Source organism: Sapajus apella, unplaced genomic scaffold, assembly GCF_009761245.1.
Source record: "Sapajus apella isolate SASKATOON/1434 unplaced genomic scaffold, GSC_monkey_1.0 scaffold59, whole genome shotgun sequence".
In the NCBI taxonomy this organism is placed as follows: Eukaryota; Metazoa; Chordata; class Mammalia; order Primates; family Cebidae; genus Sapajus; species Sapajus apella.
In genome coordinates, this window is record NW_022436999.1 from 3,073,063 (window position 1) to 3,085,312 (window position 12,250).

Genomic DNA, 12,250 nt, shown 5'->3' on the forward strand with positions numbered 1-12,250 from the left:
GATTCCGTGAAAGACCAGAAGAAACCACATAGGAAGAGCAAGATCCACATGTCAACATCTCCACATGACAAAGAGCTGGTCTTTGGAGGGGAGTGAATTTCAAGGAACCTTTAATCCCTGGGTGATTTGTTCTTAAAAGATGCTATGTTTTGTAAGATACCTAGAGATGAACAGAAACCTCCATCACCTCATGCCCCAGACCCATGATAATTCACATTGAGAAAGCCAGTTTGGGGACATATCACCCCCAAATGATAGAAGCCCAAAGGTGATTTCGAATTTAATGATTTACATCTTTTTCTTCACATTTTCCCAGAAGTGCATCAACTGTGAATTGTAAATGATTCCTATATCATATGGTGGTTAATACATATTTATTTTAGTTCCCACCACGGAAGCCTCCTATGAGATAAAGAATGTGAAAGATCATACAATTCTACCTCCCTTTCTTTTCCTTCTCTTTTTCTCTCTCTCTCTCGCCTCTCTCTTCCTCTCTCTGGTTTCCCTTCCTCATAAATACTTTCCTTTTAAAAATTTTCTCTCTGAAACTCACAATGGAAGTGAGTATAGACACAAAGAAGGGACACAAGCCCTGGGCTCTGTTGACATATTTCCTGTTGTGGGAAGACCTGGGTCATTCCCAGTGGGTCAGTAGTTTACCTGTTGCCCAGAGAAATGCCGCTGTTACCATGTGACACCCTGTGGAATGTGCTGCCAGACCCACTTCCTACTAACAACTGTTGGCAAGGTCTCAAATGACTCCTCCCCACCATCACCTGCCTTCTGCCTTCCCGTCCCCTCCCGTCCTTCTGGCTCCCTTCCTTTGCCCACCTTTCCTTGCCTCCTGGCTTCCTGCCCCACTCACCCGTAAGAACAACTATGACCAAGAAGACAAGAAAAGCTAAGACCATTTATTATGTGAGAACAACACAATCCACCATGGTCCTGTCGAAAGCCACCATGGCGGGACTGGGCTGCATGTGCCAGGAGTGATGGGGAATGATTTTTAAAGGCTGTGCTCCAGGTGACCAACCAATCTACCGACCCAGTCGACACACTCTCTCTCTTGTTGTCCCTACAGGAAAACCATAAGGGTTAAAATAGTAGATGAGGAGGAATACGAAAGGCAAGAGAATTTCTTCATTGTCCTTGGTGAACCGAAATGGATGGAACGTGGAATATCAGGTGTGAGATTCTTTAAAAACAAAACAACAAAAAGAAAGAAAAGAAATTAAAACAAACTGACAAACAGCAACGAAAAAGAAAAAGCAACCACATTTTTGTGTCCCTCCTTTTCTTCCCTTCTCCTCCTTTCTCTTTTTGACCAATGGATTTTTAAATTCTTTTCCCCCCTGTATTCTCGCTCTCACCCTGTTTCGGTATCATCTCTGCCTTCTTAGCCTTAGCTTATTCCAAATTCCTCCTTTCCCGCCCTCTGGGCAGCACTGCAGCCTCAACTCCTCATTACCCTAATGAGTTATGTCCCTGTTTTGCTACAATTTTACAATTATTCAATTGCCACGGGCACCTGCGTTCTCCCCCACGACCTCCACCCCCGCCCCGCCACCCCAACTGTAACCTGTAAAAGTGAAAATTCCTTGGTGGGTGGGGAGGAGAAGAAAAAGAAAGGAATGTGATGCCATGCATGCCTGTGCCCCTCCCTGCCTTCCTCCTCTGCCACCCCTCACTCTTTAGCCTGGATTGAATGTGGGAGGGTCTGGGATGGGGGTTAGGGCCTGGGTTGCAATGATGCTTTGACAGTTTTCTGCTGCACTCCCCAACTTCCTTTGAATGCTTGGCAGGTTATTCACTTGCAGAGTGGCCCATAGGCCCCTCTGCCCTTCAAAGAGGTAAGTGTATTATCCACCTATTTCACAGTTGGGCAGACCGTGGCATGGGTAAGTTTACCAATTGTTAGAGGCCATGGCTTCTGAGAGCTCTCGGAAAGAGAGTTGACTTCTGCGGTAATCACTCAATCTAGAATCCTGAGCTATTCTTCCTCCTCTGGGCATCCCACACCATCCCATTCTACTTTTTTTCCTAGCCCAAGGTTGGGTACCTTCTTCAGGCTACTTAGGGACAATGCAACCTCTAAAGCAGAAAACTGAGAGTTCACAAAGGGAAGGGAGTGGTTCCAGGTATGAAAATTCCCCTAGCCAGTGGGCCCCAGAAAAGGACTGACATTGGACAGGCATGGAGTACTGACTTGTGGATTTTCAAACAGAAGAGACTCTAAATGATGCAGTTGGTGCTGATCCCTGAGGGACAGGTGTTGGAAGGTTCACAGATGTGTGCCTCTGCTTGGCATCTGCAAGTGAACATATGACCCAGATCCCAGCATAACCCTCATCCCACACTAGAGAAGTGGCCTCATCTGCTTTCCTCAGGACATGCATCTGAGAATATCTGCCAGGGTCTCATCCCTCAGGGGCAGATTATGTTGCAGCCAGGATAGATGTAAGGAAGGATTGCTTCCCTTGAAGAAAATGATTAGAAGCCACTACTTCAAATGTGTTGGAGGCACTGATGTGGGAATGCGTTAGGGTGCTCTCGGGAAATAGCAAGAAGACATTCACACTCCAATTCAGGAGAGATAGGGTGCTGGGGGCCTCCTAGCAAATGGAGCAGTGAAATCTACCTGTTTGTCAAAAAGGGGAGATCATTCTGCAACTATTTCATATTCATGTGACGAAGAGTAGCATAAAACTTTCCACACGAGGACAGATATAAGAGAATCGACAACAACATTCCCAAAGGATCCTCTACAGGCCTTCTCCATGTGATTGGTTGGTTCTCATTGTCTGCTGGGGACTCTCCTGCAGAGCTGACCACTTCTGTGCCTGCACTGGTTTGGACACGCCCGATGCGTGAGGGGCAGCACCCCTCTCCATCTTCTATTGCTGGTTCTCTTCTTGGCCACTCAATAAAATGTTGCCATCAGCCTGACTCCCAAAGAATGCTGGAAGAAAGAAAATATCTCCGGTTCCATTGCTTCCTACATTGTATTCTTGCCCAACTTCCAGTTTCTGCCACCAAGAATATTCTCAGAAGTTGCCTCAGCACCTGCCCTTCCTCATTCCCACCTCCCCTGAGCATTTATTCCATATATTTATAATTGGTTGGAAGCAGCAGATACCCAAGGCCAGTTGTAAGTCACCTTCATCAGTTTCCACAGTCCAAGCTACTTAGATCCAAATGAAAGCAGCATGAAGGATTGTACAGTGTACAGGAAGGAAGGCAGTGGCTCCAGACAAGAGGAAGAGATTGAAAGTCCAGATATGCCTTTATTCCTCCGGTAAAGAGGCTCTTCTTTCATGCCTCCCTTAAAAACCTCTACCAACAGTAGGACAGAGAGTGACCCAAGATAAGCCTTGTGTTCTTCAAGAGACCAAGCCAAATGCAAACATCTATGGCTAATCCCCATTTGAGGACATCTTCCTGCTTTTCCCTGGATTGTTTGTCCAAGGAAATGTCAGCAGCTCCATGGTGGAGGGAGTAAGTAAGAAGACAAGGATTTCAGCAACTTATCTGTGTGATGTGCCCTCAGATCTCCCCAGTGACCAGGATGCCAAGATGAACAGTAGCAATAAGAAACGTGTCCATTTCCCACCCACCTCTTTTATTGTCTAGGTTTGCTAGAGGGTTAATTTCCAGTTTCTTCCGTCCTTCCCATATTTTGACATTAGACCATAAGGTGAAAGGTCGTAAAACCCGATTGTCTAGAATCAGGAGCAAATGGAAAACAATCCAAATTTCCAGAATTCCCTGCTGTTCTCATAGTGAGAGACAGAACAGTGGAAATTGCTTTTCATTATCACTACTGCATGGGAAAGTCTTAGACATTCAGAATGGCATAGTCTCTGCATGGCCAAAATGACAATTGCGTTTTTAAAAAAAGACTAGATTTGAAATAGGAGACTCTATTTTTGGCAAACAAAACAGACTTCAGAGCTGAGATTAAACTCTGGATGAGCTGGATGAGCTGGATGATGAGCTGGGGGATGAAAAAAAGGGAAGGGAAGGGGAGACTGAATAGGAAACACAGTTGCCCTGGAATCTAGAAGTGGGCTTCTGAGAGCAACACTGAGCAACATAATCAAGGCTGTTGGGCCTGGCCCTGGACATTGGAAGCCTTGGGGTGGAAAGGAAAGCTCTTTCTCTCTCGAGAATGGGGCCTGTTTGTTCCTCCTTTTTCCATATCCATGGGCTCATCTTGACAAGCTGCCCAGATGCTTCCTAATTACTCAAGAGCTATGCTCTTTCCAGCTTGTCCCTGGAGTATCTGAGCAGGAATAAATGACTCTCACTTGACCCGGGGAATCAATACAGGGGAAAGTTCAGCTCCAGCTTCTCTCATGAGCAGCAGCAGGAAAAACACCCTCGAGGTATTATGTCAGTCAGAGCTGGCCTACCCAGATCTCGCTGACCCATCTGTAACTGCCGAGCAGAAAGTCTTGGATTCATGGAGACAATGATCAGAAAATGATGCAATCCAGCTGACTGCAGGCCTTCTCACTGTGCTAGGGATGGGCCAGATGTTGGGGGACATGTATGAGTGAAAACCAGGGCAGCAGGAACCTTTCTGGAAGAGCTGCCTTTATCTGGCCCACCTGTGTTCATTGATGTGCTGGGATCTCTGATCTCCCCTGCTGGAACTTGGGGGCCACGAGGAGCTCTTCCATGCAAACCCCTGGAAGGAGCAGAATAAAAAAGCTCTTGCCGATCTATCTGTATATCTATCTATCTATCTATCTACCTACCTATATCTATCTCTATTGATTGATCAATCTATCTATCTGTCTATCTATCATCTATCTCTATCTCAATGTAGTGAGGAAAGCCATTGATCCATTAACCTTTGGAATTCTAGATGGGAGACACCTAAAAAAGTGAAGTGCTTTGTTTATATATCATGTAGACTCTGGATTCACATATGTCTCAGTTGCTGTGCATGTAGGATGATTGATCACAGGCTTGAGTTGCATTCCCACAGATTCTTAGAAAAAACAATTCACAGATATGTCCCCTCTGGTTCTCTCCCAACACACACTTCTTCCTCAGCAATCTCTATCAGTCACCACTATACCAGGAATATGTGTCAAGCTCTTCCCAGACCTTTATCGGAGAGCCAAGGAGTGAGGGGCTATACTAAGATACCATAGGCAGGATAGTTAAAGAAACAAGCATTTCTTTAGTTCTAAGACCTTAAAGTCTAAGAGATTTTGGCATAAGTACAAATGCAAGGGCTAGAGACAAACTGTATGGGGTATGTCTTTAACTCAGTTTCCCAGTCCACATAGAGACCTTACAATTGTCATCTCCCATCTATGTATAGCTGTTGGTATGACAGTCTCTCTGTTCCAGAATATCTGGACTCTGATTTAGCCTGTCCTTTCTGACACAAAAAGATCACCCAACCAGAGAGACGCAGCACCATGAGACCTATAGAAAAGACAGTTGCCGAAAGAGCAAATAGCCAAACTTAATTAAACATTACCTTATGCAGGGATTTTGCTAAGCAGAGTTGATATAAAATGGCAGGAGCCCATAGTCCTAACCGCCAGGATATGTCTATAGTAAAGAGAAACCATTCAAGAAAAACATTCTGCAGGACTTACCTTTTCACTAAGTCATTCTTTTAGGGGAAATCAAAGTTCTAGTCCACATGGTAGCTAGGAAGCCATTTGTAGTCATGGAAACATGGGCACTGAGAAGCTGAGCCTGAGTTCAGCTAAGTCATTAGGGATGAAGGACGTAGACCTGGGCACTGTTCCACTCTTGCACAATGCTACCCAGTTCCTTGAGCTCCCATTCAAGCCCCCTGGTTATCTTTGCCACTAATAAGTTAGCTACTCTGGCAAGGTTGCAACTTACACAGTTTTCATGATAACCGGATTCTCACTCCTTTTTTTACAGAATGGATGTGATAACCTGATATCCTACATGATCATGAGTGACCAACACACCCACTTGTTTCCCCATTCTCATTCCTCCATTCCTAGCCCTTTGGTTTGCCGGGAAGGCATGGGAGCAAATGCCCTCACAGGGCCTTGGTGCTCAGCAGCCTCTCCGGCTGCTCACACCTTTTGCTGCTGCTCTGTGCATGCTCCAAAGGCTGCTTTTTGCATGTGGCTGCTGAGCTCTCATCTACTAAGCCCACTGCTTTCCTTATGCTACCAGCAACCACAAAATCTGGGGAAACTTTCAAGATGGGACCTTAATGCTCTTTCCTTTTCTTTCTTCCACTTGTCTGGTATCCATTTGCAAACAGCGCTCCTGTTATCTCCAGGTAAGAGGTGTCTTGTTCCCCTCTTTTCTTTTCATTTCTTGCCAGTGCCATTATTTGGTTTAAGACCAATGTCCTTTGATTTATTGAATAAGAACTGTAGACTCGAGTTAACCTGACAAGTTCTCAAGGACTGGGAGATTTATTTCCCCACATGAAGCAATTATGAGGAAGCAATCGTGAGGAAGGCAATTCCTTGAGCATCACTTCTCTGTGGATATAAGTAAAAGCATAGCTGATCCTCTCTGGGACCAGGAAGACAAATTAAGCTTACCAAGAAGTTGGTGGATCATAGACTTCTCCTGAGTCTTAATTCATCTGCCAGCTCATGTTGTGGGGGAAGAGACCTTGAGAGTCAGAGCTGGAATCTCCTATTATAATTGTGATAGGATTTGAAAGAAAATACTTTAATCCCAAGGGATCCAGGGAAAAATAACCAAACCTGCTGTGAGAATAGGAAAAGTAAATTTTAAAGAATCTGGAATTTTACCAGTTTTGGAGATCTTCCATCTCATCACAGCTGAGAGGTAAACTGTAGAACTTTAGTTCATTTGTCATTGACCCTTAAAGTCCTATGTACCATGAACAAGATGAATTAGGATGGAGGTGGGGGCAGTGTTCTGGCTGGAAATAGAAATTTTAGAGAATTTATTTTGGAGAGATTCTCATGCAGAATCTAGATGCTGTAGAGGGCATACGCCTACTTTGAGAGTATGCTTGCATGAGTGGAAACCAATCATAAACAATATCCAACTTCATGAGCAGATATGAAAGCATTTTTAGCATATCTAGCAATATTATAATTCTTTTTGCAAGCAGAGTGGCCTATACAAGACAGTTTCAATATATGTTAAAAGAACATCTTACATTTAATCAGTTCTTTGAACACAGAAAAAAATGTTAAGGTCACTTAAGAGGCAAAACATCTTACAGAGTTCATTGGTATTCAAAGTCACCTACAGGCTACATCCTCGGTTCAGGAAGGGGTGCTGTACATAGTAAGGACATTTGCCTTCTGGGAGGCTTAAACAACAAGAACAAATGTAGGTAACTCCTGCATTTTTCTTTTGTGGAAAAAACAGTTACTACAGCTTCCTTGGCCTTTTGCTTCTTTTTTATACCAACAAGATAAGGGCTACCCCCAACCCTCTGTTCTTCACTCTTCTCCCAGTGTATTGATTCATAGCATTGGGTCTTTCTTCTCCACTGCACTCATCCTCTTGCCTGTGAAGGTATGCAAGGCTTCTTTGTTCCAACTCTTTTCTCCACTCCCCACACATATATGCATAACGAAGACTGTGATTTAACTTAAATTGCCTTATACTTTTAACATATTTGCAAACATCAATAGAAGCTAAAATGGGGGAAAGGAAATGTGTCTTTTCCTAGCTCTTTTAATCTGTAAGCCTTTAATTTAGGAGCGCTTGATTAGCCTTTCAATCCATTGGAAATCTCAAATCCTGGTTTGAATTTTCCTAGGTGGACAGGCAACCATGATTAAAGCGCCTGGTGGTGAAAGACAGAGAGCGAATATGTTCATCCTGAGCTACCCCACCAAGCTCAGGGGCCTTGCAGGAAGAGCACTAGCTGCCTCACTCTTCAGAGCACTCACAACCTCCCATTCTTGTCTGGCCTGGAAAGCTCTTTGTCCTTCCAATATTTGTTCAATTTTCCATTCTATTCATATTCTATCTCTCCCCTCCCAACCTCTCTTCCTTTTCCTAGAACTGAGAGTTTATTTAGTCAGTCTGAATATCTAGATCACCTGCCTTTTATTCTCTTTACTTGAAATTCTGAGGAGTCACATAAACAAGTGATCAGAATGACTATGGTCCTTTAAATTAGAAGCTTATCATTCTCTTAAGAAATTAACAAAATTTGAATTTAAAGGAATGATCATGACAAAAAATTGAAAAAGGCAGGAATTACTGCCAAGCCAAGAAAGTAGAAACTAGAATTAAGTTAAAGGTGTGTGACTCAATCAATTAACAGATATATACAGAGTGCCTCTGTGGGACTGTGGGAGATCCAAAGGTAGAGGATTGGTTATTTGTCAAAGGAATTTTTGCAGAAAGCTAGATGGAAAAACTGACTGTCACCACAAGGGTGGACAGGTCAGTGGGTAGATCAATATCCTGCCAGATGGATAAAGTGCTAGATTGATAGCTAGACAAGGGGTTAGACATGTACATCTATATGTCACTGGAGAGCTCATTATATTGATATAAAGTTATTGTGTCATGTGTAAAGTATGACATGAGGCAATTGGGGAGAAAGGAGTGGAATAATACTGTCACTGTTAAGATAGGCATTGTGCTATGGTGCTTAAACCTGCAAGTAAAGGAAAAGAGTATGCAATCGTGTGTCTTTTTCTAAGGGCTCTTTCCCAGAGTAGCTTGCAGTCTGGCTTCTAAGGTTGCTGGGCCCATAGCCAGAACCCTAGATTAACCAGATTTACCTTAACCAGATTTACCTTCAGAATTACCTAATCAGAGACTCAAATTCAATAGACAAAATGAAGTCAGACTGCTAGAGGATGTCTGCTGACTTGGAAATAGTCAGAAAGACATGGATCCTTGCGAAAACGTTGTTTCCAAAAGTGGCCACCAACACTAGAGGCAGGACAGCACCACAGACAGCTCCCAAACATTTTGGGATTGCCTTCTGTGCTTGGTGCCAGAAACACTGAGTAAAACAGTGAGCTCAGGAAGTCTCCACACTCTGTCATACCATCTTCATGCAGGCCAAGTAAGAAAATTCTTACATAAAATATAAGGCTTCCTGCTTGGTAAGTTACACCCTTGGCTTATAGTGTTTTCAGTGAATTTCTTTCCTTGCAAACTTGAGAGCTGGAGTCTCAGCCCTCCCCTTGCTTCAGCAATTCCCCAGCTAGAGAGAAAAAAAGACCTTCTTGGCCTCTGACCCATTTTGTCCTTGAGATTACTCAAGGACTTCAGGATTCCCCTGGGAGGTTTACTGTGTGGAATGAAAGCAATTAAGGAGCCAAATAAAAGAATTAATTACATGTGAGAATGTGGACTTGGATGGGAAGATGTTTAAATGAGCTCTGAAAAAAAACAAGCTGCCAAGAGCAATTTTCTAATCAAAGGGGAATAAAAAGATTCAATCTCTATTTCATTCTAATCCAGAAAATACGTCTTCATGGAGAAGTGGTCTTAAAATGGACTCACCAGCCAAAGTGGAAAAAAAAATGTCTTAACTGTTCACCATGAGAAGGGACCATTGGTAAATGAGTCAAGATGCTGTGAAACCAGTAGACATTTTCTTTGAATAAATGTACTTCTGCACCTTCAAGGACTCTTACAGGAAGTGGTTGAACAAACCAGCCAACAGTTCAAAATAGTTCGAGGTCAAAAAATCTGGCCTTTCTTCCCAGTTCCCCAACATCTCACTGAATGTCTTGAGAACTTCACTTGATGCTATTTCTCAGAAAATTTTTGGGTCAGGTTGTCCACCCAGGTATAAAACAGAAAGAGCAATTCTTATCCCAGCCTGCAAAGCACATTCTCATGGTCTGGTTATAAACTGTTTAGTACTTCATAAAAAGAGGCACTAAAAAATATAAGAACTCCCCATTCCCAAGAGTTATTAGCTTTGTACCCACTGCCCATGCCTAATACTCTGATCTGTATCCTTCTAGGGAATGGAAAAGGCATTAAAATGAGTCTGATTTTGTTTTGTTGCAGAGGTGACAGACAGGAAGCTGACTATGGAGGAAGAGGAGGCCAAGAGGGTAGCAGAGATGGGAAAGCCAGTATTGGGTGAACACTCCAAACTAGAGGTCATCATCGAAGAGTCCTATGAGTTCAAGGTCAGGCAATCAGTGTGGTCTAATTGAATAACAAATGAATTAAAGTGGGAGGTAGAAGACCTGGTTTTTTTTTTTTTTCCCACTCTCACTAGTGAATATGTGAAGCTGAAATTGAACAAATCACTTACCCACCCCAGGTCTCAGTTTCCCCATTTGTAACATGAAACAGATAGGCTGGCCATTTGTATGTTAGGGATATTGTGAGGAAACATAGCATAGAATGTGAAATAAATGGGCTAGAAAGGCCCGAGATGTATTATCACTATTGTTTAACTGCATTTTTAAAGCAAAAATATTAAAACTCACTACTATAGGGCAAGATATATTAACATCCTTATCCTTATTCTCTATTGTATTATTCTAAATAGCCAATTTCAAAAGTCACAACCAGGTCAGGCAATGGGTGACTCACACCTGTAATCTCAACACTTTGGGAGGCTAAGGTGGGAGGATCACTTGTGCCCAGAAGTTTGAGACCAGCCTGGGCAACATAAGGAGACCCCCCATCTCTGCAAAAAATAAAACAAATAAAAACTATCTGGGTGTGGCAGTACATGTCTGTGATCCTGCATACTCAGGAGGCTGAAGTTGGAGGATGGCTTGAGCCCAGGAGGCTGAGGCTGCAATAAGCCATGATTGCACTCCAGCCTGGGTGACAGAGTGAGACCCTGTCTCAAACAAAACAAAACAAAAAGATTACAACCAAAAACAAAGAGAAATAGAAGGATTGCTTCAAAAGAGATCGCCCAAGGCCATTCCATGCAGAGCTGTCAGAACACCCTGATGGCAGGGCATCTTTCATTCCTTTGAAGAACCAGACTCCTCATTGGTTCTGAGCATTCTAACCTCATGATTCCAAGTTTTTCTCTTCCTAACAGACTACGGTGGACAAACTGATCAAGAAGACAAACCTGGCCTTGGTTGTGGGGACCCATTCCTGGAGGGACCAGTTCATGGAGGCCATCACCGTCAGTGCAGGTGAGAAGCATCTTAGGCTGGCCTTGCTGGGAGAAGCAGACAACCTCTGAGAAGGAAGCGTAAAGCCCACCAGACTCTGGGAAGGCCTATGTGTTCAGTCTTCCCAGCTCTAGTCCTAGGTGCCTACTGATTCACTGGGCCACTGTGGAAAAGAATCATGGTGTAACTGAAAAAGCATGGCTATCTCTAATTTCAAATCCTTGTTCTGCTGTATGAACTGGAACAACGTACCCTCTCTGAACTCAATGTCCTCATTCCAAAGAGGAACTATTGCTACCTTTCTCAGAAAGGTAGAAAGCTACAGAGTCTTGTATAAAATACAAACTCAATAAATTCTGATTTCTGCCATTCTTTCTTTTCATTTGTTTGACCCCTGTCTTCTGTAAAATGTGGGACAATTCTGATTTAGAGATGCGGGAGTTAGGAGTTTATAAAATGTTTTGCATCAACTCTCTGACAAAACACCTGGATGATTCCAAACCACTCCCTCTGCATTTACTGACGGGCCCCCTCAGTAGTGACCCCCAGCACAGCCAGGAGTCCCAGCAGCCTGCAGATGTGTTGGAACAGAGATGCAAAGGGTCTCCCAACCACCGTTACTGTCACCTCTCAGCATCACCGAGGCCTTCTTGCACTGCTGAGCACTACTGGCCTTGTCTTTTTTTGAGAGGCTTTGTTGTCATAGCAACCCCCAGGGTCATATCCCCAAGGCCCCAGAGCCAGAGCAAAAGGACAGCAGGAAGAGAGGTTTGCTGCTGCTGCTGCCCCACTTTTCTCATCGCCTGCTTTAGATCTTTCTAGCTCCCCCTGTGATGACCTGACTGTGCCCCTTGAGACAATAAGCGGAATGTAGGCCACATCATCTACCCTGCTTCTTTTACAAAGGAGGCACTTGAGGTTTAGAAACAGTAGATGATTGACCCCAGCTCACAGATTTTCTTCATGGCAAAGCTGGAATGAGAACCCAAGTGTTCTGACTTCTACTCTTTTGAAACCCAGCTTCTACTGGTTATGCCAAAGCATGACAGAGGTTGCCCTTGGCAAGGCACAGGCATGCCTCAGTCCACCCTCCCCTCCAGGGCTGCTGAGTGGGCAACTCTGCTCACATTTCCTGGCAAGGACAATCAAGGCCTATCCCTGCTCTGCCCCATGAG

At 43.8% G+C, this 12,250-nt stretch overlaps 1 protein-coding gene across 12 annotated transcripts in view; it reads left to right on the plus strand.

Moving 5' to 3' along the window:
* The window catches only part of SLC8A3 (solute carrier family 8 member A3), a 147,278-nt gene that overhangs the window by 129,721 nt on the left and 5,307 nt on the right, over positions 1–12,250 (plus strand). For 5 of the 12 annotated variants that reach the window (XM_032245763.1, XM_032245767.1, XM_032245761.1 and 2 more), the window contains exons 4-6: positions 6,272–6,289; positions 9,994–10,118; positions 10,997–11,096. In XM_032245763.1, coding sequence (XP_032101654.1) covers positions 6,272–6,289; positions 9,994–10,118; positions 10,997–11,096 — 243 coding nt within the window. Of the gene's footprint in view, positions 1–1,081; positions 1,186–6,271; positions 6,290–9,993; positions 10,119–10,996; positions 11,097–12,250 lie in introns of all 12 variants that reach the window. The other 7 variants (XM_032245771.1, XM_032245772.1, XM_032245770.1 and 4 more) reach the window with 3 other exon arrangements.